General features: G+C 33.3%; 2 protein-coding genes across 4 annotated transcripts in view; both read right to left on the reverse strand.

Moving 5' to 3' along the window:
* Positions 1 to 15,671: 15,671 nt before the first annotated feature.
* arid6 (AT-rich interaction domain 6) lies at positions 15,672 to 21,825 on the reverse strand. Its single transcript, XM_055179372.2, has 6 exons — positions 21,640 to 21,825; positions 19,213 to 19,363; positions 19,075 to 19,127; positions 18,629 to 18,726; positions 18,321 to 18,489; positions 15,672 to 17,565 (listed from the first exon to the last, which is right to left on the reverse strand). The coding sequence occupies exons 2-6, from the start codon at positions 19,352 to 19,354 to the stop codon at positions 16,249 to 16,251; spliced, it is 1,779 nt and encodes a 592-aa protein (XP_055035347.2). The 5' UTR covers positions 19,355 to 19,363; positions 21,640 to 21,825; the 3' UTR covers positions 15,672 to 16,248.
* A 2,200-nt stretch (positions 21,826 to 24,025) lies between these two features.
* Positions 24,026 to 27,649, reverse strand: part of LOC129423160 (uncharacterized) — a 36,455-nt gene continuing 32,831 nt past the window's right edge. For all 3 annotated transcript variants that reach the window (XM_073871447.1, XM_073871446.1, XM_073871448.1), the window contains exon 14: positions 24,026 to 26,955. In XM_073871447.1, the coding sequence (XP_073727548.1) occupies positions 26,891 to 26,955 (65 nt within the window). In that variant the 3' untranslated portion in view covers positions 24,026 to 26,890. The remainder of the gene's footprint in view (positions 26,956 to 27,649) is intronic.

Genomic DNA, 27,649 nt, shown 5'->3' on the forward strand with positions numbered 1-27,649 from the left:
TGAGACGTTATTCTGGTTTTACATTCTTTTTTTACCCCAAAGAAAAGTTTGTATTTTGATGCACAAAATGTCCAGCATATCTAAAATCAATGAGATTTCACTGAGATTTTTTAATAATATAATTTCATGAACACGAAGCAAGATACTTTATTTTGGGGAATGTTTGTTACCAGGCCGAGCATGGGCCCCATTGACTTCCATAGTAGGAAAAAATAATATTGTGGAGGTGAATGGGGCTCATGAATGGTTTGGTTGCAAACATTCCTAAAAATATCGTGCTTTGTGTTCATCAGAACAAAGAAATTTATACAGGTTTGTAACAAAATGAGGGAGAGTTTATGATGACAGGATTTTAATTTTTGGGTGAACTAAATGCGATGCTGGTGCACCTAAGAAAAAAAGTTGGGTGCACCAGTGCAACCAGTGCAAAAAGAGTAGAGCCCTGTTTAAAGGTGCAGTGTGTAATTTTTAGAAGGATCTCTTGACAGAAATGCAAAAGGATATACAAAACTACATTATTAGGGGTGCATAAAGACCTTTTAAAATGAACAGTTATGATTTTATTACTTTACAATGAGACGTTTTTATTTACATACACCGAGGGTCCCCTTACATGGAAGATGCCATTTTGTGCGGCCATATTTCTACAGAAGCCCTTAACGGACAAACGTTTTTATTAAGTTGTCTCTAACAATGACATGTTTGTCCTGTGTCGGCTACCGTAGCTTCTCTATGCGTTTCAAAAGCAAGGGGTGAGCTGTGAACTGAGCTGTTGGCTGCAATTTGCAACCTCACCACTAGATGCCGCTAAAATTTACACACTGCATCTTTAACAAACGATACAGTTTGTATTTTGATGCACAAAATATCCAGCATATCTAACATCACTGCACTTTAAATTTGTTTTCTGGAAAATTAGATTTCACTGAGATTTTTTAATAATATAATTTCACAACATTGCTTAAGTTCTCATATTTCATTTGATGAAACGGAATGTGAACGTTAGTAATGTTAGATTTAACTTCCCCTGTTCACACAGGTCATCAGCATGATGATGCATTACAGTTCACAGAAAATGACTGAATATTCAGATTACTATGTGTGACCCTGTCTGGGAAAACTCAGTTAAAGTCATTTTTTTGTAATTTACTTAACGCAAGAAATAATCTTTAACAAAAAATACAGTTTGTATTTTGATGCACAAAATATCCAGCATATCTTAAACCACAGCACTGTAAATTTGTTTTCTGGAAAATGAGATTTCATTGAGATTTTTTTAATAATATTATTTCACAACAATGCTTGAGTTATCCTATTTCTTTGGATGAAACTAAATGTAATGTTAGATGTAACTTCGTCTGTTCACACAGGTCATCACTATGATGATGCATTACAATTCACAGAAAATAACTCAATATTCAGAGTACTGTATGTGACCCTGCCTGGGAAAACTCATGCTGGGTTGTTTGAGACCAAAATGCTGAATTGTTTTAACCTAGTGGCAGGGGCGGACTTACCATTAGGCAAAGGTCGGCAGTTGCCTTGGGCCCCGCCTTACCAAGGGGCCCTAAAATGCAGGGGTGTACTTGGTGAGCTGCCACTTTTTGCCCCTGCTTATCATCAAGATTCCCAGAAGACTATCATAATTTTGTTTAATTAAGAATTCTATTTAAACATCTTTTGTGTTTTTCAGTATATTCCCATAAAAGATTTGAACGTAATTATTACATCTGCACGAATGCGGCCCCCATTATAGTTTAGAGTGGATCATTCCATGCACTACCGCATATACGCGCGCGTAGCTCAAATCAACAAAGCGAGCAGAGCTGAAGGCAGCAGCGAGTGAGTTTGATACATTAAAAGAGCGAAGTTGCAAGGAAATAAACCAACAGTAAAACGTAGCTACACCAATGGAGCAGAAAAGATGATTCACACAAAAATGTAGCCAAAGTCTCCGCTTTTCTCCACACAAACAACACACGGTCTGTGCTGCTCTCAGCATCCTCTTTTCCGTCAGACACAGCTCTCTCTCGGGCACGGACACTGATTGTGTGCCGGTGAGTATGCTCCGCAAATAATACAGGTTCAACAGTTTATATAATATTAGCGTGTAATCTCAGGTACAGTAGCCTTTAGGTAAGCTTTAGTCCGCCGAAATGTCTGCCCAGCACCACTAAAGATTGTAATTCATTCCCCAATATGCACACAAATTCGTGATCGCTTTAGTCTCATTTAAATCTCATATGAAAACGGTAGCATGCTTCGGCTTTGCCCTGTATATCACTAGCGAACATCAAAGTACAAGATGTGTACATAGATGACATCTGTATAGTTCAATAATATGAAAACTGTTTACATAATGTAATGCAGAAGCAATACACGACGCTTTACCATCCACTGTATAAAGTCAAATTTCACCCCTTGTTTATCTTATTTCGAGTTCTTAACACCTATGATTGCATTATTTTAAAACCATATTATGTTTCTTCTCCTCATATTATGTTCATTTGAATACAAAGTATTTTACTTTAAAATATATTGTGGATGTAATGTGGCATTAAATGAAAAAATATTAAAGAAATTCAGTACACAAAGTAAAATAAAAAGTACATAAATGTTATACACATCTTTTTACCATGTAGTACTGCGGTTAGTATAAAATCCAATCATATTATCAAACAGTATATATATATTAATCTCAACCTCATTGGGGGCTGAAACTTATGTAACCTAGAGGAAAAAAGAGATAGCTATGAGAAAGAGATAGAAAAATACAGTAAAGGTTGCGTAAAGGGTGCATAGTTAGGGCCCCGACACATAGTTCGCCTTGAGCCCCCAAATCACTAAATCCGCCCCTGCCTACTGGTGGGCCAAATATAAAATTTTCTCAGTTATTTTAACCCAATGGCTGTCTTTGTCCCTTTTTGACCTAACGCTGGGTTGAAAATAACACAGCATTTTCAGAATGTACTGTATATAATGTAAAGTACATAAATAAATAATCTTAAAATATTTAATATTGACTGAGTAAGGTCATGTTAAACTTTAATGCTCCTAATCTCATAAATGAATCATGAGACTTTATCCTGGTTTTACATACAGAGTAACATATATTTTTAAAGTCTTAAACAAAAAATACAGTTTGTATTTTGATGCACAAAATATCCAGCATATCTAAAATCACCGCACTGTACATTTTATTCTTGAAAATATTTTTTATTAATATAATTTCACAACGTTCTCCTATTTCATTGGAGGAAACTGAACGTAAATTTCAGTAATGTTAGATGCACTTCCCCTGTTCACACAGGTCATCAGCATGATGATGCATTACAGTTCACAGAAAATGACTCAATATTCAGATTACTATGTGTGACCCTGCCTGGGAAAACTCTGCTAAAGTTTTTTTTTTGTCATTAACTTGAAGCAAGAAATAATCTTTAACAAAAATACAGTTTGTATTAGGGCTGGGTATCGATTCGGATGTTCCAGATCGATTCGATTTCGATTCACAAGCTATCAAATCGATTCTCCTTTGATTCCGATTCTCGGATCGATTTTTATTCTCGATTCGACTCAATGGATATAGATTTAATGCAAATACTTTATTTATAAAAAAGAACAGTGAACATAAGTTTACAAGTGGGTAATTAATAAAAAGAAATTAAGAGCCACAAACCTGTATATTAAACTCTTATATTTTAGGTACACTTGGGTACATTAAAATAGAACCCATCTCTAATTTTCAAATGCATACAATTATGTTAAATACAATACAATTTTGATGCAAGATAAAAAATGTATGCTGAAAAATGTCGCATTCCTTGATCAAACAGTATCAGGTTTTTTTATAAAAAAATCGATTTGTGGCCTTTGAGAATCGATTTTGAATCGACCACGTTTAAAAAAAAATTAATTGAAAAATCAATTTCTTTGCCCAGCCCTACACTGTAAAGAAATTCCATAGAAATTTGCTGCTGGGTTGCCGGTAAATTGCCGTAGATTTGGATTTGTGTTGTTCACTGGCGGCATTTTGTTCAAAGTTAAATGAACATTAAACATTTACAAGTCTTTGTCTTTACAGAATAAAACTAGAAAAACAGCATCAAGAAAAACATTCTGGGAAACAAAATCTGAAGCAAAAAACAGAAAAAGGTTGATGATGATTTCTGGTTCCCAGAGTGCTTTGCATGAGGCTGTTTTTGTATGGTTTTATTCTGTACAGATTAAAATTTATTTAACTTTGAATAAACTCTTGCCAGTGGGTGGCATGGATTTAGATCTGCGGTGGTTTACCGACAACCCAGCTGCAATACCATTGTAATTTCTACAGATTTGTTTTACAGTGTAGTTTGTATTTTGATGCACAAAATATCCAGCATATCTAAAATCATCATACTGTTGTTATTTTTTTATTTTTTTGAAAAATGAGTCACTGAGATTTTTAATAACATAATTTCACAGCGTTGCTTAAGTTCTTATATTTCATTGGAGGAAACCGAACGTGAACTTCAGTAATGCTAGATGTAACTTCCCCTGTTCACACAGGTCATCGGTATGATGATGCATTACAGTTCACAGAAAATGACTGAATATTCAGATTACTGTAGATGATAATATTTGTTTAGCAACAATAATCTTTGTATTTTGATAAACAACATTTTCATTTTTAACCTATGTTCAGTGCACATACGACAGTTTAAATAAACTCCCCAGTCACTTTTTTTATGTCAAGCTTTGAAATCAGGACCTTTTTGCCTTTTTTAAGAAACATTTGGATGAAGTGGCTTAAAAATGTATTATTGCCCTTGAGCCACACTCTAAAAGTGTGAATGTCACACTAAAATATCATTCACTTTAAAGGGGACATATCATTAAAATCTGACTTTTTCCATGTTTTAGTGCTATAATTGAGTCCCCAATCCCTTACGAAACAAAAATATATTGCAGTATATTGGAAAATATCATGTAATATATTAGGCAACATATTCCCATATATGGGATTTAATATTTATATTTTCCAATATATTGAAATATATGCATGAAACATAGATGTATATATGATACAAAATATATTGCAATCAAAAACAAAAAGGGCACTATATTTTTTACATGTAATAGTTTGTCTTTATATGCTTTGATATATTGCAATATATGCATTGACCATACATGTATATATGAGACAAAATATATTGCATTCAAGAACAAAAAGGCACTATATTTTTTACATGTAATAGTTTGTCTTTATATGCTTTGATATATTGCAATATATGCATAGACCATACATGTATATATGAGACAAAATATATTGCATTCAAGAACAAAAAGGGCACTATATTTTTTACATGTAATAGTTTGTCTTTATATGCGTTGATATATTGCAATATATGCATAAACCATACATGTATTTATGAGACAAAATATATTGCAATCAAGAACAGAAAGGGCACTGTATTTTTTACATGTAATAGTTTGTCTTTATATGCTTTGATATATTGCAATATATGCATGAAACATACATTTATATATGATACAAAATATATTGCAATATATATATATATATATATATATATATATATATATATATATATATATAGGGTGCGTAACAGCCACCAGCAACAAGGAGGCTGATAGATAGGTCCTGACCTATGATCCTGACCCACACTCCTAATCAGTAGGTGGCGGTAATGCCACTAAAAGTTGTTTGCCAACTGCCAGTAAAACTCAAGAAGAAGAAGAAGAAGAAGGCTGATGTCAGCAGGCTCCAAGGAAACTTCAAGTTTTAAAAGGTATGTAAGTTTTCAGAGCTGGTGCTTTTCAGTTTTTATTGCATCTCTGAGAGATTTTTGTGAATAACTTGTTGTTCTGCTCCACAGATGCTGTTTTAAAACAGTTTCCTATTAGGCCAAGGAAGCTGATGTCAGAAAATCTATCAACAGTAGAATCTGCGAGCTAATGGCATTAAGACACCAGGTGAAGAGCAAAAGCACTGGTATTTAAGTGGTTTACATCAGTGAAGATCCAAGGTGGTCTCCTAACCAGGATAATGGACTGTTCTTTTGGCAAATTATTATTTTATTTTTTTTGCTTTTTCACGGTTCCCAAAACTTCTTGAAAGTTTGTTTATTATTTATTTGTTCATTATTGTCTGTGCATTTTGTTTATTGATATTGTCTTTATTGATATTGTCTTTATATTGTATAATGGCACTGCTGAAATTTTGAAATGTACATTGGTAATTTAAGTTGCTTTAATTTATATTTTGTATATTTTTTTGTTTAATGGCACTCTTTTAAAATGTAATTTATGTAAATGCAATGCAACACATTTATGTAATGTAATGTAAAGTCAATCACATTTCCTTTGACTGACCATATGCAAAACCTCTTGTGGTTTTAATGAGCCTATAGAGCTCTGTACCTCAAATTGGGTTTAGTATCTGTGCCTGATTAAAAGAAAATAAAGGTGGCTTTTGATAGATTACCCATCAGTCTGTGTTAATATGTGGTGTAAATGTTTGTATATTGCAGGTTGCATATTTAAGTATTTATATATTTTAGATGTTTCATGTACATATACTGTATATATCCCAAATATATTCATACATTGTATGTGCATGTTCTCATATATGTACACATATTGTGCATACATTTACAATAAATATGTACATATATTTCCATCTAATTTTACATATATGTCAAATGTATTCCACAAGATATCGAACACATATCTACATATATATTTCCATATAGTTGTACATATATTTGAAATATATTCTACCATATATTAAACATACATGTGACACTATATCTGTACATATATTGTTAATACATGTTCCCATATATGCACATATATTTCACATATTTCCCATCTAATTTTACATATATGTCAAATGTATTCCACAAGATATCGAACCCATATCTACATATATATTTCCATATAGTTGTACATATATTTGAAATATATTCTACCATATAGTAAACATACATGTGACACTATATCTGTACATATATTTTTAATACATATTCCCATATATGCACATATATTTCCCATCTTATTTTACATATATTTAAAATGTATTCCACAATATATCGAACACATATCTACATATATTTCATGTATATTTCCATATAATTTTACATATATTTGAAATATATTCTACCATATAGTAAACATATATGTGAAACAATATATTTTCGCATATAAATCGAAATACAATATTGCAGATATTTATAAATATAATATTGCATATATTTTTAAATATATAAACACATATATTATATCCATGTACAATATATTGAAAGTGGCAATAATTTGTATATTTTGCAATATACTGCAATATATTACACATATATAGAATATATGTACCATCAATATATTATTCCATGTATTGCCAATGTATAATATATTGGAAAATGGAAAGTAAAATAATATATTGCAATATATTACAATATATTTCAAGTAATATATTGGTAAATATATTTTCCTTTCGTAAGGGATGCTTCTATCAACCTAGAAAATGTGAAAAAGATCAACCCAGTAACTTAGTTTTGGTAAACCATGTGAAAAATAGGTCATTGAAATTTGGCTCCCCGTTTGATGTCAGAAGGGGATAATACCGCCCCTTAATCTGCACTATTCAACAACAACACTGCCATTTAGTGCAGAGATCAGCTCATTTGTATGTGAAAGGACACACCCCAAAAATAGCTAATTTTGCTGACACCTACAAAGTGGCAATTTTAACATGCTATAATAAATTATTTATATGGTATTTTGTGCTAATACTTTGCATATGTACTCTGGGGACACCAAAGATTTATTTGACATCTTCAAAAAGTCTTGTGAATTGTTCCCATTAAAGATACACTGACAAAAAGTATTTAGGGGTCAAACTAATGACCTTTGCCATGCTAACGCAATGCTCTACTAGTTGAGGAACGCAAGCATAATTGATTAAGCAGTACAGCATTTAAATATGCGCCTTAGGTCGTCAAATACTATACTTATGCATATGTGACAATCTAAAGAGCTCAGTACGTGTGCGCATGTTCGTTCCTTTTGTCACATTTGACACAGACTAATAAACAAGCACTCCATCATGCATCATCTTCACTGATGTCTGTGTACCTGTTCGCTCTTGCCATACTGGTGATTTTTCCCTGAGGGAGAAAGAAGTCAGGGTGGAATTGGGGAATGCACTTGATACGAAATCACAATTGACTGCACCCACGTCTTCTATTGTATTGATATGACACTCCAGATGGGTCACATTCCTCTGGTCGCCACCTACTCCGGTTTGATAAATAGTGCGGTTTGTGGGGGTTTGTGCTTGTACGTGGGTGTATGTGCTTGTTTACACTTGTGTCTTAATATAATAGAAATCACGTGTTTACTTGGATGTGTTTAAACTTTATTGACTCTAGGAAATGAAAGATTTGTTGGTTTTTGGATTTGATGCCAAATGCTAAATCATCAGTTTTATCTTTTTTTTGTCAATTTATGTATGTGAATGTAACTGAATGTCTTCAGAGAAGTAATATTAAAGTGTTGAATTTAATGATAGTAAAATTGTATTTATTGCGTGCCGCCATTGTTAAATTCTCATGATGATCGGTGATTGGTAGAGCTAAACTTGGAGCAGAACTTAACAAAAGCGCTTCGAGAAATTTGCCTTGGGGCATCGTGACTTTAGGCAAACGTCATGCCTGCATTGATTTGTCACTTTAATTTACAACATTTATGTCGGAAACTTCAGTAGGGTGTGATTTTCACTCTCTGGTGATTTCTGTAATTAAAGACTTTCTCATGAGCTGTAATGAATAGTATAGTTCACAAGAAAAAGTTATTGTTTACTTACAATCATATAACTTCAAACCCATATGAGTTTCCCTTTTGCATGGAAAACAAAAGCATACGTTTTGAGATGTTGCTCAACTACAATGTAAGTTGATGGGAACCAGTGGATCAAATTTCAATGAACAATAAAGGCACTATTAAACATCATAATAACTTTTATTTTACAAGGCATCTGACAACAGCTGTGGTCCTCATTTACTTTCATTAAGATTTGACATTCTGTTATAAATGTAATCTATCTTGTAGATTTTCGACAAACATGATGGTATGTAAATGTTTCTAAAATGTGAAATAAAAGTGGTTTTAAATGTATTTGTTGTTTTGGAATTCATGAAGAGTACATTTTTAGCCTATATTTTTCATCAAGTAAAACTAAAGGCAGAAGTGTGGTCCATTTTTATGCATACGCTAGGGTCCCTGTACAATGTACGTTACGCAATTTTTGTCATCAGAAGAGTCTGGGCTTCATTGCAGTAGACACAACTACACAGATTTATATCTTCCCATTAGTGGTGTAAACTTCCACTGCAATGCTCGCATCAATAAGCACATCATGTGCTTAAATTTTGAGCAAAAAGCTGAGATAATTCAATTTTTGTGATGGACTTTTGATAGAGATCAGATGTATTTAAAACATACACGGACATACAGCTGTTTGCCCTAGGGCAATACTTCCGGGTTTTATAATTTGCGGAATATCCTGGTGGATAATAGCGGTATTGCAGTTTGACTCTTCAATGGCGGGGAAAGAGTTAAAGATATGTGTGAGTAAAAACATATATCCACTTGTATCCACCTTTTTCTCGAACGGGGAAGTATGTGATGTGACGTATTTCCCTTCCGGTGCGAGACTTCCGGTTCAATAGCCAGCCGGTAGAAAACAGTGTAGTGGGAGCACGCATAAAACATGATTTCAAAAGTTATTATTTACTACACCTGCCATGTATGAACCGGTGTGAGGATGAAATTAAGAAGTGGCTTGATATATGAAGATATATTCAGTCATTTCATGTTGTTGATCGGAGGTGACGGGTCTTCAATGTGCGAATATAAAAGCACAGAGACATACCAGTATCCTTATAATGCGAAAGTCAGTCAAGTGTTTTTGGAATTTACCAAGACTGCTGGTTTAAAATGTCACAACTGTCCCTCTGGTGTTAGGTTTTTTTAAACGTCAATTATTTAATGTTTGACTTGTTTATGGCGACACGTCGAGCTTCACGCGGTCCGACACAGTCAGCAGTATCTTTCTCATTTAACTCATTGCAAGTTATTTGAACAAACCATAACATATTAAACTACTACATGTATTGAGTATTGTTTTCTTTTTATGAAAATATTATTACATCGCTTCTTATGCACTAGGTGGAGACATGAGCTTATGAAATTATTTGCTTACTTTTTAAAGTATTTGCTTTATCATTAAATATATAACAAAAGTACGCTCATACACATTACGAACTATTATCATATATTAACTGAGCAGATTATGTAGTATATATTCTGTACTGTAATCGCATTTTTGTAATAATATATAGTAGCAGAATATTTTTATCAGCACAATATTAGTTGTTTTTAAACAATTATTGTATTTATTGTTTACTGGCAGTTTCTATAAAAGGTTTTACTGGATGGATTTGTAAATACAGATCATGAGTGCATGTGCGCCACATACACATTCATGTATTACGGTAAAAACAAATGTTTTGTAGAGATTTACTACGTTTGTATCAGCTATTATAGCAACCCCTAACTGCACAAATTATGTCGGTCTTCCTGGATGTCATAATAAACATTAAACAGCCAGTCAAAACGGCACATTTGTGTCCTTCGACTACCGTTAGCTTTAGCGGATGTCATAGAAAGCTCAAAGATGGTGGCGCCCACATTTACGTTAAGAAACTGGTGGATAGACGGTTTCATCAAACTCACGTGCATTGTCGCGGTTACACTTCTGGTCAGGACTTTACTTCCGTGTTTTTTAATGGTTTGACTAGTGTCTAAACTGAACTCTGAAACAAATACCATATCGAAAATAAATGTTTTGGTTTCCTAAAGACGATTGGAGATGGCGATCATGGATCACCGCTATGTAAAGGGAGGTTTGGCAGCTGGTTTGTAGTTAACGTTGTATACATTGTAGTACACATTTTACACAGTAATGTTAGCTCAGTGTTGTTTTTATACACAGTAAAAAAAAACGTAGAAATTACAATGTTATTGCAGCTGGGTTGCCGGTAATTTACCGTAGATTTAAATTTGTTATCTACTGGCAAGAGTTTGTTCAAAGTTAAATAAATTTTAAATATTAACAAGTCTTTATCTTTACAAATTAAAACTATACAATAACAGCCTCATGCAAAGCATTCTGGGAACCAGAAATCATCATCAACCTTTTTCTGTTTTTTTGCTTCAGATTTTGTTTCCCAGAATGTTTTGTTTGATGCTGTTTTTTAGTTTTACTCTGTAAAGACAAAGACTTGTAAATGTTTAATGTTCATTTAACTTTGAACAAAATGTTGCCAGTAAATAACATAAATTTAAATCTACGGTAAGTTACCGGCAACCCAGCTGCAATTTCTACAGAATTTTTTTACAGTGTACGCTTTATATCAAATATAAGCTACGATTACTTATTTGGCTTGTTATCAGAAATAAACTACTCTTAAAGGACTCTTAAATTGAGTTACTGGAAGTTACGTGTTTTCAACGAAAGCCGTTTGTTTATGTTGTTACTGCTGAAACCGTCTATATGCACACAACCATGTGCCCCGGCATTTTTACGATGCTGGCTACACCCGTCAAAACGTTTCACACCCCGTTTACACCTGTATTTAGTGCCGTCTACTTGTGATATGATCGACTGAAATGCATTTTAATAACAGGTGTAAACAGGGCCTAATTGTTTGCCACACCACAAGGAAATTAAACAGGATTTTACTATATAATTAATTTGACTTTGTTTCAGTTACTAAAGAATGGGACGGCAATAAAATAAGAAAACCTGTTTTGCGCACTACTCAACACACCCCAACGCAATTCAACACAACATGCCACATAAATCTTTGTAAACCTGTGGGACCCATTTTTTCTAAAGAGAAATTTTTAATAGTTAAATGTTGCTAATTATTTTATTCCTCTTTCTATGAATGTGCACAAATAAAACATCTTAATCGAATTTCTTTTTAAACAAATGTTTTGCAGTAATGTTCATGCAAGAATGAGTTTACTTTGTTCTTGATGTCTTTTTAGTTATTTCTTAGTTCTAGTTGTCGTCATTTCTTAATGATTTAGGACAATCATTAAAAATGTACAGTAAATGTTTGGTTATTTAAAAGTTTTTGCCTTCTAAGAAATTACAAGGAACATTTAAACTTGAGCTTTGAGCTATAAAAATCTGTCTTGTTTTTTTATCTTTTTATCACCCAAGGCCATAATAGAGAAGCAGCGCCCTGATACCTCAAATACCAATGTGTTTCATAAGAAACTGTGAGACTATTTGAAATGGACGCTATGTTAACATATCAAAATCCCAGTATTTAAATAAAATAAAATGAAGATTTAAAAAAACTAATAAACATTCGTTTAACCAATGAGAAGTATTTGAGATTCTGTGACTCATGCTTGATAACACACGTAGTATGTAAAGTGTACATACTGGTAACTCGAAGGTACATATTAGGACCTTTTTAAAAGGTATCGTCCTCGTGATAACTTTGTAACTTTTATTTTTTAGAGTGTACATAAAGTTATAGCTACCTGCAGTGCAGTAGTTCAATTTAATGCTTCAGATGTCAATCAACGGATGTTTGCAGGTGTTGCATTGTGTTATTTATAGGGAGAAGGTATGCATGTGGGTCAGTAACAGAAAATGGATGTAATGAGGATGTAATCCATTTAAAAAATGCATGTTATGAGTTGTAGCCTAATAGTTAGATATTCTGGTTTGTAACCAGAGAGTTGTCGAGAAGTTCGAGTCTCACCGCAGGTTGCGACTGAGGTGCCCTTGCTATAGCAATATAATCTATAATCTATATAATCTTGAATTAAGCTTGAAAGTGTAAAACAAATTAACCATAAAACTAACATTTAAGAACTACAATGTAAGAACAATAATTTAAAAAAAGTATCAATTACAGACAACCTATAGCTTGCATTTATTAAAACTAAAATTATTAGCTTATTAAAAGGATTTAGCTTTGTTTTTTATTTCTTATGGGCATTCATAACAGTTGCACCCTTTGACTTTCTGGTTGCATCACCTGACCAATGAAATTTACATTTAACAGATTTCTACTTGGATGTTGGTATAAACGTTTGCATGTGATATCAAATCCATATGTTTTAAATACAATTAAAATGTGTTTGATTAAAGTACACCTAATTCATTGCTAAAAAACAATGTTAATTTGTGTAATTGGTATAATACAATGTGTACACGTGGTTTATGATTTAAAAACACAAAATTGTTGAACAAAATGAAAAAAAAAACATTCATGAAATTTGTTTATAGGAAAAGTTTCCAAAGTATGCCTTATTTCGAATTGTAATAATATAAACACAATTTTAACTATTAAGTCTTGAACTACTAATTTGTAAGGACAGCTGCCTGCACTTTTACAAGTTTGAGATACCGAAACAAAAATTAAGAATTTATTATTAAAAAAATGTATTTCAAAAAATGTATTTAACCTCCCAATGTGGCATTTACACCAGATGCAGAAGAGGCGGCAAGCGCGAGTGATTTACATGTTGAGTCAATGCAAAGACGCAAACAGGCATCCTGCTGGGCGATACGCGCAAATGGCTCACGCGTTTCCCACTGTAACGCTCAATTCGCGCGAAATGCGCCATCCGAGAAAAATTCTGTATTGCCGTGGGAAACGCTAGTTGAAAAATCTGAACTTTGCGTATATTTGCGCCACGCTAACCAATCAGGAGCTTGCCCTATAGTAGTGACGTGATTACAGGGAGCGAGCGGAGTCGCAGAAGCCCCTCCCATGATGCGAATTTCCGTGTGAATGTCTCAATTGACTAGAATTTTAATGCGTGGCTTTCACATGCAAATGAACTGAAAATGTTCAAGCGTCCAACTACGTGCAAATAGCGCGTTTTTGCCTTCTCTAACGCGGCTGATGTGAATGCACAGTAAGACTCGAGCTTTGGTTTTGTCTTTTTTTTTCAGATTTCTTCCAGCTATTTTGGGCTAAGGAAGAACCAATAAATATAATAACCAAATATTTTTCTTTGAACATGAAGCAGTGAAACGGTACATTCACATGGGGCGTAAATGCTTCTCATTTGCTTTTGGTGTTGCCAATCTGAATTGTGGATCTGTCAACGTCGCGTCACTGCCATTGCTCGCGGCAGAAGTTGAACATTTCTCAACTTTTCAAGCACCAATGCGTACATCAGCCAATCAGATCGCCTTAAGCAAATAACCTAGTGCGAGCCATCCAATTACGCTTATGCAAGACCAGAGCATGTGTTACGGCCACTGTGATTGGTTGTTGGCCACGCTTCAGACTAGTCATGGGCCGGTATAAGATTCTGGCAGAATGATAACCTTTAGCAAAAATATCATGGTTTCACAGTGTTGCGGTATTGCCATTGCAACACTAAAATGTGTTATTTTCAAAAATGAAGCCTTTAAATTATAATATGCTTTCAAAAATATATATAATATTTTCGTAATGTATATTAAATGTTAACATCAAATTAATTACATGATTTAAAGGAACAGTATGTAAGAAATTTATATTAATTAATCACAAAATGGCTCTGATATGTCACTAGACATTAAGAAATAATTTTCATTTTAAATACTTATATCACTGACAACAGTGGTCCGGCCAGGATATTGTCATTTAAAAAGTGGAGTTGCAGCCCTCAACTGATGTTTATGTTGTCATGTTGTGTATTGGCCACCAGTTGTGTGATTGCAGTACCAGTTTTTGCCACAAGTTTTGTGATTGCAATACCAGTTTTGGCCACAATCCTACATACTGTTCCTTTAATGATTTAATGAATTTTGAATAAACACAGCTCATACCTCGGAGACGGTATCACAGAACATTTTAGTGGTTTTGAAACCTTGACTTTTTAAAACCTTAGTATACCTTAAAACCGGTAACCGGCCCATGTCTACTTTAGAAAAGGCTTCCGTCAAGCGGTAACGCTTTTCGCGTTTCGTGTTTTTTGTACTGTAATTGTCCACGTTTGTGTACAACAGATACAAAGATTAAGGTATTATAGTGCAAACAACAAAAAATGCGATGTCTACGTATGTGGACACACCAGGTCTTAGGAGGTTAAACAAAATAGGTTTTATAGAATAAAGTGACACATGAATTAAGTTATTTTTATACTACATAATGCCACCTGACACAAAAATATGCACGTCATGTTAACGACAACTGTGTTAACACAGGTCTGTACAAAATATACCTTAAAGTTCCTGTGCAACCTGTAAGACAACTTGTGTGCGTGACATTTAACATATCCTTATAAAACTTAAGTCCCAATACCTCGAAAGTTCAGTCTTTATCTGATCTACCTTATCTGGTTTTGATCTTAATAACTCAGTCATTGGGTTTACAGCAGGAACACTTTCAACGAAACATAGTTCAGTAGTTTCTTTTTTGGTTTTGGCTGCAAAAATCAGATTAATCTTTAATTGTGTTTTTTTTTTGTGTGTTCCTAAGCACAAAGAAATTATTTCCTCTTATATAAAAGCAAATGTTTTGCATTTTCAAAATTAGACAGATACAATTTTTTGTTCAAGCTTTATTGTTTAATTAAAGCGTTTGTAAGAAAAATATACAAACATGTTTGTCATTCAAGAAATAAGTGTTATGAAATATAAAAACAAAATATAAAATTTACACTTTATACATAAAAAAATACTACACAAAGATATGTGCTTTGCTACCAAACAATGCAGACTTCTTCATATAAATGTACATAAATTTACTCAAAACACAGAGGTACGACTTTTTGGTTTGCTTAAAACTTCTACGATTAGTCGTTTTACATTGTAAATGTATATATACTCAACAATACAAAGCATTAAAAACAAAATATGTACAGTAAATGCTGCTAAAGAAAGCAAACAAACAATTCTTTGACAACTTTTGTCATACTCATATTAATTTAAAATAAGTTTATACCACTCAAATTCAGTCTGCCACATCCAATTTAGTGACTTGACTGTAAGTTGAGAGCTAGTGCTTTAATGCTACAGTTGTCAGAAATGAGTAAAAATACAGCCGAAAGCTTTTCGATCCTCAACATTTCTCAGTTCATCTTCGCAAACATTGTGTGATGCAACACAATTGGCTGATTTGGCAAGATCAAGACATCGAGCTGGTTAATAATGGTACAACAGTCTTAAAATGTCTGCCCCCTTTCCAGTCTATAGGGAAGGTTTGCCAGAAGGAGTTTCAGGTGGTCTGTTGTTACCTGTAGAAGAGGTGGGGAGGAAGAGTCCTTCGCCGTCATGGGTGATGTCACCACTTTCTCCGATTTTATTCCAGACTTCATGGTCAAGGAGAGTGGAGTGTCTTCGCTGTATTTCGGAGATATGGGGGTCATTTGGTCTTGGTTCTTCATTATAGGAGCTTGTGGTTTAGGGTGATAATGCCTTGAGATTGTATCCCTGTCAAATGAGAACCTGCTTGTTTGCAGGTTGTTTAGTTGAAAAGGACTGAAGATGCTCTGTGACTTTAATTCTTCTGGGTTGCCAAATGATCTGTGCTTGTCTTGCTGGCTTGCATCCTTGAACTTTCTCAAAGGGCTCCTTAAGCTCAGATCTTCTGGTTCTTTACTCTTGCTGGAGCTCTCAGATGTTTCCAACTGTGATCTCACATGCAACTTGGGCTCGGGTGGTGTGTGAGCTTTTGGTGGATCTTGAGATGTTGGTTTGGGTCCAGATAAGGCTGGGCTTGAGACCAATCCTCTCTTGATTAATTCCTGTAGAAGAAATAGAGGAATCTGGATCTCCATATTGCCATTTGAATCCGGGGCTTGATGTCCAAGAGGATTCATTCTGTTTGGGAGAGCATGTGGAGTAGAAACTTCTTCCTTCTGCCAGTCACGATGTTGGTTTTGCTCTCGCTTCATGGCTAATGCTTCAGGGTAGTTTGGTCTGCGGTTGAACAGGTGAACTGAAGGTGGGCTAGGTCTGCGTGGCACTGGATGGGCACTGGAGGTAAGATCAATCACGTCCGCCGGCGCTGGGGTCGGTTCGGGTCTGGAAGTTGCCTCCGTGGTTTCGGATTCATCCGCACTTTGCTGTGGGGTCAAACCGCTTGGAGAGTAAAGTGGTGAAGCTTCGTTGAGAAACTTGGGTTTTTTAGAAGAAGGTGGGCCGAATGATGATGGAGTGTCATTCGAAGCTTCGACTACGTTGTCTTTACAACTGAGGTTCAAAGGCTCTTCCAGACCAGCTGATGACTTGTACTTATTGGCCAGGTAACGTAGCATGTCTAGTGAGTGTTTGCAGCTCTGGACCTCTTCTGAGGGTTCGGCAAAATATGGGGCAGGGGTTCGGGGAGGTTGGGGTTCTTGTAAGTTGATGCTCAGGTTGGGCTCATGGTAAGTGATGTAATTTGGTAGCGATGTGTTGCCGCGTGGAAAGTATGAAGCGATGTTCAATGGCAAGCTGAACATCGGTCTCTGAGGGTCCACAAACATGTTGGGAGAGGTCTTTAGAGGAAACACACAGCAAAAATAAACAGAGTCATTATTAACGTTAATGATGTATAATCATAAATACATGACATAAATATGTACTCTTAATATTTCTATTTCTGTTATGCAACAAATATTAAAATGTAATTGTATTTAAATAAATAAATAAATTAGTATTTAAATAAATTGTAATAAATAAATTATATAATTTATATATAATTTATTTATATTATATTTATTTATTTATATTTATATATAATTTATTTATTACAATTTATTTAAATACTAATTTATTTATTTATTAAAATGTATATATATATATATATATATATATATATATATATATATATATATATATATATATAATATTTTTATTTATTTACATTTATTTAAATACAATATATATATTGGAGAATGAATGGATAAAAAAGGGCAAATAATATTTAGTATTGTTGTATTGTCCAATTTTGGTGTGTTCTTTTAAAAACGTAATTTTTTTGGATTCTTATTTTTTCAAATTGGATACATTAACTAATATATACAAAAACTATAATTTTGTTGTTTCTGCAAGTGCATCCAGAATTTTGGGTGCTTTACTAATTAAAATATTTAATATAATTTTTATTATACAGCAAAATATATTTTACTTTGTACAAAAACCACAATATTAAAAATATAATAAATAATTACCATTTTTCAAAATAATTGCATTATTTAATGAAATTATGACACATATTTAAATTCATTGTGAGTAAATATATTTCACATACCGGGGAAAATGCCGGAATGTGTCGAAAATCCATCCGCTTCCCATTCCTGGGGTATTCGTGTTCAAATTCACCATAAGTGCCGGGGTGAAAGCGTTTTTGTGTCCGTGGGGTCCTGAAGATGATTTTGTCCCCGTATCCAGCTTGATGACACTCATAAGGAAGGAGAAGCCTGATTGGACAAAAAGATTTGTGACTAAAATGCATTAAATAACTCGATCGACTCAAAAAATCCCACAATGATCATTCTGAAGGTGATTATAACTAGATTTTTTGTATTAGTCACATTCCTGGTATTAGTTCCTACTTACTTCTCATAATGTCTGCGAGTGCATGTGGCTGCGCTGGTGCTGCGTGGATTTCCTCCAAGTATATTGTAAACCTTCTTCCACAATTGCTGCGCAGTAACCTGGAAATCACACAAAATGTGTTTGTCTTTACAACGTGAATGTAAAAAAACAATTAGCTTGACATAATTTGAACAGTATAGTAAATTAATCCTGATGTCAATCAAAGCCTTTTGTTTTAAACACAAACACAATGAAGATAGGAAATTGATGATAAAGGAAGTTAAAATTATAAATAAACATTGTGTAGGTATTACTTCAATGCATTACAAATCCTTAAACCCAAATGCTCTCTGATGATGAGATCATTTACATTCATTCATCATTACGCATCTGAAAAGCTTTGTTTACAAGTATGAATAGGTGGAAATAATTTTCACTATGGTTCGAAAACCGAAATATCTCTTTACCTGTTGATAGCCTCCCAGCTCTTTGACTGTCTTGTACATTAGGAACATATCAACTGAAATCGAAAAAAAAAACATTAGAGAGTCATTCTTTATAATGAATTTCTCTGCTGTATATTTCTATACATCATCTTTACTCACTTTGCTTGAAGCCCAGGTGAGGTATTCTCTCGATTGGAGTGTCTCTTTGTTTCATAAAGAGGTAGAGATCTTTTAGGAAGCTCTCCTCTGTCATCTCTTCCACTTGTACTGAGGTCTTCTCCTCTGGTCTGTCCTGCTCCATCACGCTGACCTAAAAAAACAAAAGCATGTTCCCATTTTATTCATCACACATTGCCTAGTAGTAAAATTCTGCCATCAGACTTAAATTGTGTTGTGATATATGTTAAAATGATGTGTGCATTTCAAAACAGAAATTTCCTGTAATTTTAGATAATTTCCTGTAATTTTTAAAATGCCATGTAATAGTGTATATTATTATTATTATTATTATTTTAAATACAATATATGAAACTTTTTTAAATATAAAAAATAATTATTAAACAGTCACAATCTCAGTTTTGAGACTCGAACCTGCGACCTTGGGTTACAAGAATTACTCCCTAAGCAAGCCACGACTACCCCTACTGTATGTCTTTTTTCTGTGTCATTAGATTTAGTATATATTTTTGATTCATTTACATATCACTCTTATTAAAAAAAATCTTTATTATCGTTTAAGCTTTACAGTTTAACAGTATTATCTTAAAATCTCAGTTAACTTTTTAACTTACAGTAGGTGGACGGTTTCCATTAAGTTGATGCTTAGAGATGGGAAACATATGTAATAAAATATGTCTATCTATTATATAACAAGCAAACAGGCTTCTGAAAATGTTTGTGTATGCAGTTCTACTTTATTAAAATACACTCTAAAACATTTCTGTAGAAATTACAGTATTACTGTGTATTTCTGGCAACTAGCTGCCAGTAACTTACTGTAGATTTTACATTTATGTTTTTTGCTGGAAACTATTTGTTTAAAGTTAAATGAACATGAAACATTTTCAGTCTTTATCTTCTACAGTAAGTTACTGGCAACCAGCTGCATAATTACAGCATGTTTTTTACAGTGTACTATAAAAAAATTAAAAGTTGCCACACTCTAAAAAATGTGCTGTAATTTTGCAGCTGGTTGCCAGTAACTTACTGTAGAAGATCAAGTCAAAAAATGTTTCATGTTCATTTAACTTTGAACAAAATGTTGCCAGTAAATAACATAAATGTAAAATCTACAGTAAGTTACTGGCAGGTAGTTGCCAGTAATACCAAGTAATACTGTAATTCCTAAAGACATTTTTTACAGTGCAGTAATGTTTTTTATATATCTACGCATACAATTTCTTACCGCAAGTTTATTTTCTTTTAAAGGCTTGACCTTAACACAGAGATTCGCAGAGTTAAAGTGTTTTGGATCTCAACCAGGACAACAAATTCACGTCAGTTATTGTTTTTTTTTTTCGTTTGAGATAGAGATTGATATCTGATGAAAGACCAATAAAGCTTGACAGGCTAAACGCATCAGAGCTTTTTTTCGGTTTTGCTTGAGACAATAGATCCAATGTACTCATTTTATCGTAACATCAAACATTCCTCAAGCCGAAGAACTGCACGCTCATCTCAATTGGACAGATGAATATCTTAATCACGATAGATCACAAAACGCATGACGTCACAGTTTCAAGCACTAAATGTACCATAACATGTTACAGAAAGAAATAATTAATCTAAACATCTTTAAACTGACGGATGTAAAACGGTGATTAACTGCACACAGGTTACAAAGTGGTAGTGTCGAATCTCTTTTTTTGTTAGCCGGCCCTGACACCTCACTTTTCTTTTTTTTACAATTCTTAATTCTGCATAATACTAAAAATATTTACAGATACTCTCAAAATAAAATGTGCATGAATGTTCAAAAGTTGTCACTAGGGCGGCACCTTTTCAAAAAGTACACTTGTGTGCCTAAAAGGTGCATATTGGTACCTTTAGGGTAAACGCTGGGACCTTAAAGGTACATACAGGTACCTGAAAGTGTACAAACTAGGTACCGTCCCAGTGACAAAAAGGAACGACTTTTGTAAAATTATAGTTTCTCCTTTACTTCATACGTTGCTTTAGGATGTGTCAAAAAACATGCATCAATCAATCAAGTTTTTTTATAATGCATTAGTCTTCCCATATTTCAACTTGAAAGCTCTGCCAGAAATCTCAACATCAGTGATGAATTTCGGAAAATATTTTTAGGCCTGTAAATGTTGTATATGACCAAATATACGATACAAAATGCAGTAACCAATGACACAAATCTCAATTCTATGCAATAAGATAGGCTATCACTTGACTTAAACTAGACTGAAAGTTTCTTCATCTCATTAATAACTCGCCATTTCCGCTGCTATTTTTTCACATACATTATAAATATTTACTCATTTTTTGTAATTTTAAAGAACCTTGACTCCAACTCCAAAACAACGGCTCTTCAAGTTTCAACGGCAAAATCAAGTTTGACATCCTTTTTTATCTGACCTGTGTCTATTGAGGTTTATCCCAGTGGAGGTTATCCAGACAGCTTTTTAATGCCGATGTAAGTTATCCAGAGTAAGTTTAAGGAACTGTTAAGCCTTGAGCAAGTTTGACACTTAAGTTCCGAGTGACACCTTGGAGATGTCCACACGTCAATTCTGCACAACTGAATGAATTCATGGCCATTTAGCACTGCAATGTTTATTCAACCGTCTTCCTGTATGGAATTAAGTTGAACTGGTTCTTCTTGTTCTGAAGTCAGACGACAAAGGCCTTTTAGCATATCACTGATAATTACTTGTATAATTACTTAGCGATTTAGTAATCAAGGATGTACTTCTTGAGAACTTTTCATTCATTTTTTTTTTAATTGACGTGCTCGCCTTTTTCTCTGTATTATGATAGATTACTTTTCCCACCCTGAAATTACGTAAATCTAAATAGCGCTGCATTCCAATGTGATGTGCTGTGATATTAATAAAATGAACGTAGTCACACTCATCATGCACCTATTGATAAACATATCGTCTTATTTATACTTTTTACACAAGATCTGGCAAGTAGACTGTACTGTATATAAAAGAAACATACAAAACTAGCAGATTTTTCGCATTGCTTTTTTGTAGCCCAGCAGACATGCAATTCTCATTTAGTTATTTTTTTTCTAATTAAAATGTGATCGACTTTCCTTCATAAAATGCCTTTGTAGAAATAAAGAAAGACTGTTGTACTGTACATTAAGTGTATAATACTTAATGTGCTGGTTTCCTGGACAGGTATTAGCTTAAGCCAGACCTTAGTTTAATAAAAAATATAGTTTTAACAAACATGCCTTACTAAAAACATCACTTGTGTGCATTTTGAGGCAAAACCAAGGGCACTCTTTATTTAATGATACGTTTTTATTAGTTTGCATAGTTTTTACATTTATTTTAGTTTAGGACTAGTCTAATCCCTGTCTGGGAAACCACCCCTAAAATGTATATGAATTAGGAGAGATTATTGAAGGAAGTATAATTTAGTATTATAGTATAAGTATTTCCATAATAAGATTTTGGTGTGTTGGCGAATCTGTGCCCAGTTTATGACACCACTGAGATTTCCTGAAACTTTAATAGAGATGTGAGATTTCTCATCAGAACCCAGGTGAAAAAAGTGCACTAATAAACTTTATTTAAGCACACTTACTATTTTCAATACTTCATATACAAAATTAGTCTTTAGTACTTAAATTTAAGAACATGTACACTGAAAATAAACACCGGTTCCACATAATTAAATAACGTTTTCTTAAAAAATTTTTTTTTTTAAAAACATGTTTGATCTACGTAATTCAATTAGTTCAACACAATTGATTCAAGTTTTTTTTAAAATGTTAATGTAGTTTTGTTTTAAGAAAACTTATTTCATATGTAGAACCAGTGTCCAAAAGTTTTTTTTTTTTGTATGTTTAAGTGTACGAAAAAGACAACATGTATTTCAATACACTAAAAATCTGTTTAAGTGTTACTGGTATTTAGTATACTTCTTTAAGTGCACTGAGGTAGGCTACTACTGACATAGGACTATACTATATATTAGAGCTGGGCATAGATTTATTTAGAATAATTTCATTCAAAATAAAAGTACTTTTTTGCATAATATATGCAAAATATTGTGCTGTTGTAATTATTATGTATTTATAAATACACACACATTCATGTATAAGAAACATTTACATGTGCATATATGTTTATTTATATTTTTATATATTCCATATTATATATAATTTAAAAAATTATATATAAATAAAACATTTCTTAAATGTGTGTGTGTGTGTGTGTGTGTGTGTGTGTGTGTGTGTGTGTGTGTGTGTGTGTGTGTGTGTGTGTGTGTCAACTCATATGTTTTTACAAAAGTACTTTTAGTTTGTATGATATTAATCTAGATTAATCTATGCCCAGTATTGAATTTATACAGAGAAATCAGAACATTTAAGTAAACAAGTTGAGTCATAATAAATAAAGTGAAATAAAGTCAATAACTTAGAAATCCCTTTACTGTTAAAAATGCTGATGTGTCAAATACTTATGTTCACTGCTGTACTATATATATATAGCACTTTTAATTAGAAAAAAATAACAAAATACTTGCTGCACTCCAAAAAAATAAAATTAAAAAAATGCTGGGTTATTTTCAACACATTATTGGGTAAAACCAACCTTTGAGGGATCAAATTAACCCAGAAAATGTTTATATTTGATCCAACAATGGATTAGAACAACCCAGCATTTTGGTTTAACCCAGCAGGTAAAATTACAACCCAAACCAAAAGGTTTGTCCTTTTTTACCAAATAACCCAGCGTTTTTTAAAGTGTAGTTTTGGAACATTCAAGTTTATTTTTTACCTGAAGACTTTTAAATCAGAAGTCCCCCTTTTAAACTTCATTAATGTTTAAGCACTCAAGAACAAAATTCATGCTCTTAAATTTCATATAGTTGTCTAGAGATTTAATGAATGGTTTGATGCAATAGTATTTTTTTTTTTGTGGGGGGTAAACTATAACTTTACATTATGTTAATAAGGCAGATATGACTAACACAATTTACAAATGGACGATATACAGTAAATTACAGCTTATTATGCATTTTTTCATGGGTCATGTGTTCATACTCTGTTCTCTGGATTGAGGAACAACACCTTAAACAACACCTGCCCGCCTATCCTCCTCCCTTACAGTAACCTGAAAACAAATGATGTCACTTTACAAATAGAAACAAACACGACTTTAATAGAAAATCCAACATCACACCACATTTAGCACTTGGCAGCTCTCGACATTTCAAGACACACTATTTGAACCATAAATCACCGTTGACAGGTCGGTGAGACCCGAAGTGCGACAGTGTTGACACGTCTGGCTGTGTTTGCATACGTGACAAGTATTTTAACATAAGTGTCGACTCCAAACTGTCAACCCCACGTTAAGTGTCTGTTTTTTGCTGTGGGGTTGTCCACACCCACCCAACCATATCCAACCGTATATGTTAGTTCAGAGCAATAACAGACACATATTCTTGTCTGGAAAAACCTGTTTTATATCTTATTGAAACACATCAGGACAGAAGAGTATTTGAATAATTCACATTAAAACATAAAGAAATGCCATTGCATTTTAAAATATAAACCCAAGTGAGATGCATTTTACAGTACAATCACACAAGCACAAGTTACATGCAAAACATTTGGTATTAGTTTTTCAAACAATAAATATATTAGAAATATTAGAAATAAAGATACAAAAGCTGACACTGGGACAGTACCCTTTAAAAAAGGTCTTAATATGTGCATGGTACAAAAAAAGGAATAGATTTGGTACCTTTGAGGTACGAATATGATGTACTTTTTGAATAGGGTCCCGCCCCAGGGATAGCTTTTGTACCTTTATTTCTGAAAGTGTATTTGGAGACTATAATGTGATCATTTTCACCTGGTTATTTTGCATAAACAATAACATCATAAATCTTAAAATTATACTAAAACACATCTTTAAAAAATTAGCTGGTAAAGAGACATATTAGTTAAAGAAATGTGAAGGTCACATTTTTGTGTCACAATTCGTCATGAATGTTTGAGTTTGGCCTAAGTGTCCAAATACTTGTTTGGTTATTCAAACAGACGATTTATTGTGCTTAATTGTTGTTGTTATTACGGAATAAACAAGTCTTTAGATGTGAGTTTAGATGTGAGACGAAAGAAAACGCAATAAATTCCCCTTGAGACTTGTTTTGAGGAAACTGTTTTGAGTAGATCCTGTTCATCCTGATGATCAGCTATAGATAATAGAAGATGAAATGATAAACAGTAAAGCCTTCTTATTTCCTTGCAGTAATTCCTTGCAGTATCATTTTTTTTCAAACCATTCCACATTTTTGACATCCGTGCAGAAATTTCTGCTCTCATCTGTCAGCAGATCTGATTCTTTACTTGCTTTTGCACACGCTTGCTTTAGTAAACCACACATATTCTGTATGCAAAATCAAATAGTGATGTAGAGAAAGTTTGAAGTAGATCTAAAAAAAATTAAGTAGAAAGAAAAAAATGAAACATTATGATGTCATTTACGATTCGCCTATTTTAATTAACTCACTTAAGGGGTACGGTCATAAAATGAGAAGGAGTGCGTACTGTATTGTACTCAGATTTTATAACTGATCATATAAATAGCATAAAAACTTTACTGAACATTAAAAAATGCAAAACAAGCATTTTCACCAGTGTTGATCCACATGCCTAAAATAATACCCTGCTTCAACTGTACCGTGGTTATCCCTAGAATCGACACACATTGTTCAAATAACTATGATGGTTGTCTAGAATGACGTCAGTGAATTTTAAACATCCCATGATCACCATTTTTAGATAAACAGAAGATTTTAAGATATTTCTTTTAAAGATAACACAGGCGCCAACATCTTTATGTATCTCATAAAAATATAAAAGTCATATTAAACATCTGCATTAACTCAATATCTCACTTTAAATCTTCAATTTAATTTCAAATCAATCACATTCACATTATATGCACACATAATGGCTACAACACTGTGTTTACAACCCAATGGGCTGGACTCGTCTCTTTTTAACCCAATGTTGGGTTGAAAGTAACCCAGCATTTTTTAGAGTGCAATTACAAAAAAATACACTTCAAGAAACTGGTAAAAATGCTGCTATTTTGCATTCTTTTATAGTTCAATTCAATTGTAAAAATGATTTTAATTTCTTAGCAGTTTGCAACGTTTCATTTTGTAATATTTTAACTGTAATTAACAAACTCTAATTATGGCTGGGTTACTTCAAACCCACAATGGGTAAATATTGTACAGAACACACCCCTGGGTTTAAAATGACCCAATGCTGGGCTGTTTTAATCCAACTGCTGGGTTGTTATTATAACCAATGGTTGCATAACAACAACCCAACATTGGGTCATTTTTAACCCAGCACATGTCCTGTCCAATATCTACCCACCATGGGTTCAAAACAACCCAGCCATTCTCAGAGTGCATGTTCACAAATATTAAACTGTTTATTTCCATCTTAAATAGAAAAGTAAAAAATCTGAGTTTTTTATATCCAGTGTACAACCATACTGTATGCACAGAGTAAAGCAGAACATTTTTGTATGTTTTGTGTGCGTGTCTGTACTTATATATACTGTTTAATTTTGCACAAATAAGAATAAATGCAAATAAATGATGTTCAGTCTCTGAACTATGAGTGATGATCAGTTTCCATGGCAACATCGATTTCACTGGACATCAAAGTTGAAATATCTCCTGTATGAAAGAGATGGACAGAATCATGACCAAAGTGAATTGCAGAATAGAGCCAAATATTGAATTCATACAAAGAAATCAGGATATTTAGATATACAAGTTGAGTCATAATAAATAAAATGAAATAAAGTCAATAGCCCACGTAGAAATCCCCTTACTGTTAAAAATGCTGATGTGTCAAACACTTTTTCCCCATAGATAGATAGATAGATAGATAGATAGATAGATAGATAGATAGATAGATAGATAGATAGATAGATAGATAGATAGATAGATAGATAGATAGATAGATAGATAGATAGATAGATAGATAGATATCTGAGTGGGCTACTGACACAAAATTTTCACCTGATGTAGCCATCAAGCCAAATATTGAATTCATACAAAGAAATCAGAACATTTAAGTATACAAGAGTGAAATAAAGTCAATAGCCCACTTAGAAATCCCTTTACTGTTAAAAATGCTGATGTGTCAAATACTTTTTTCCCCCGCTATATATAGATAGATAGATAGATAGATAGATAGAAAGATAGATAGACAGATAGATAGATAGACTTAGAGAAACAGAGATAGATACTTAGATAGATATCTGAGTGGGCTACTGACACAAAATTTTCACCTGATGTAGCCATCAAGCCAAATATTGAATTCATACAAAGAAATCAGAACATGTAAGTAAACAAGTGCAGTCAG

The sequence above is a fragment of the Misgurnus anguillicaudatus genome, chromosome 9 (genome assembly GCF_027580225.2).
Source record: "Misgurnus anguillicaudatus chromosome 9, ASM2758022v2, whole genome shotgun sequence".
Lineage (NCBI taxonomy): Eukaryota > Metazoa > Chordata > Actinopteri > Cypriniformes > Cobitidae > Misgurnus > Misgurnus anguillicaudatus.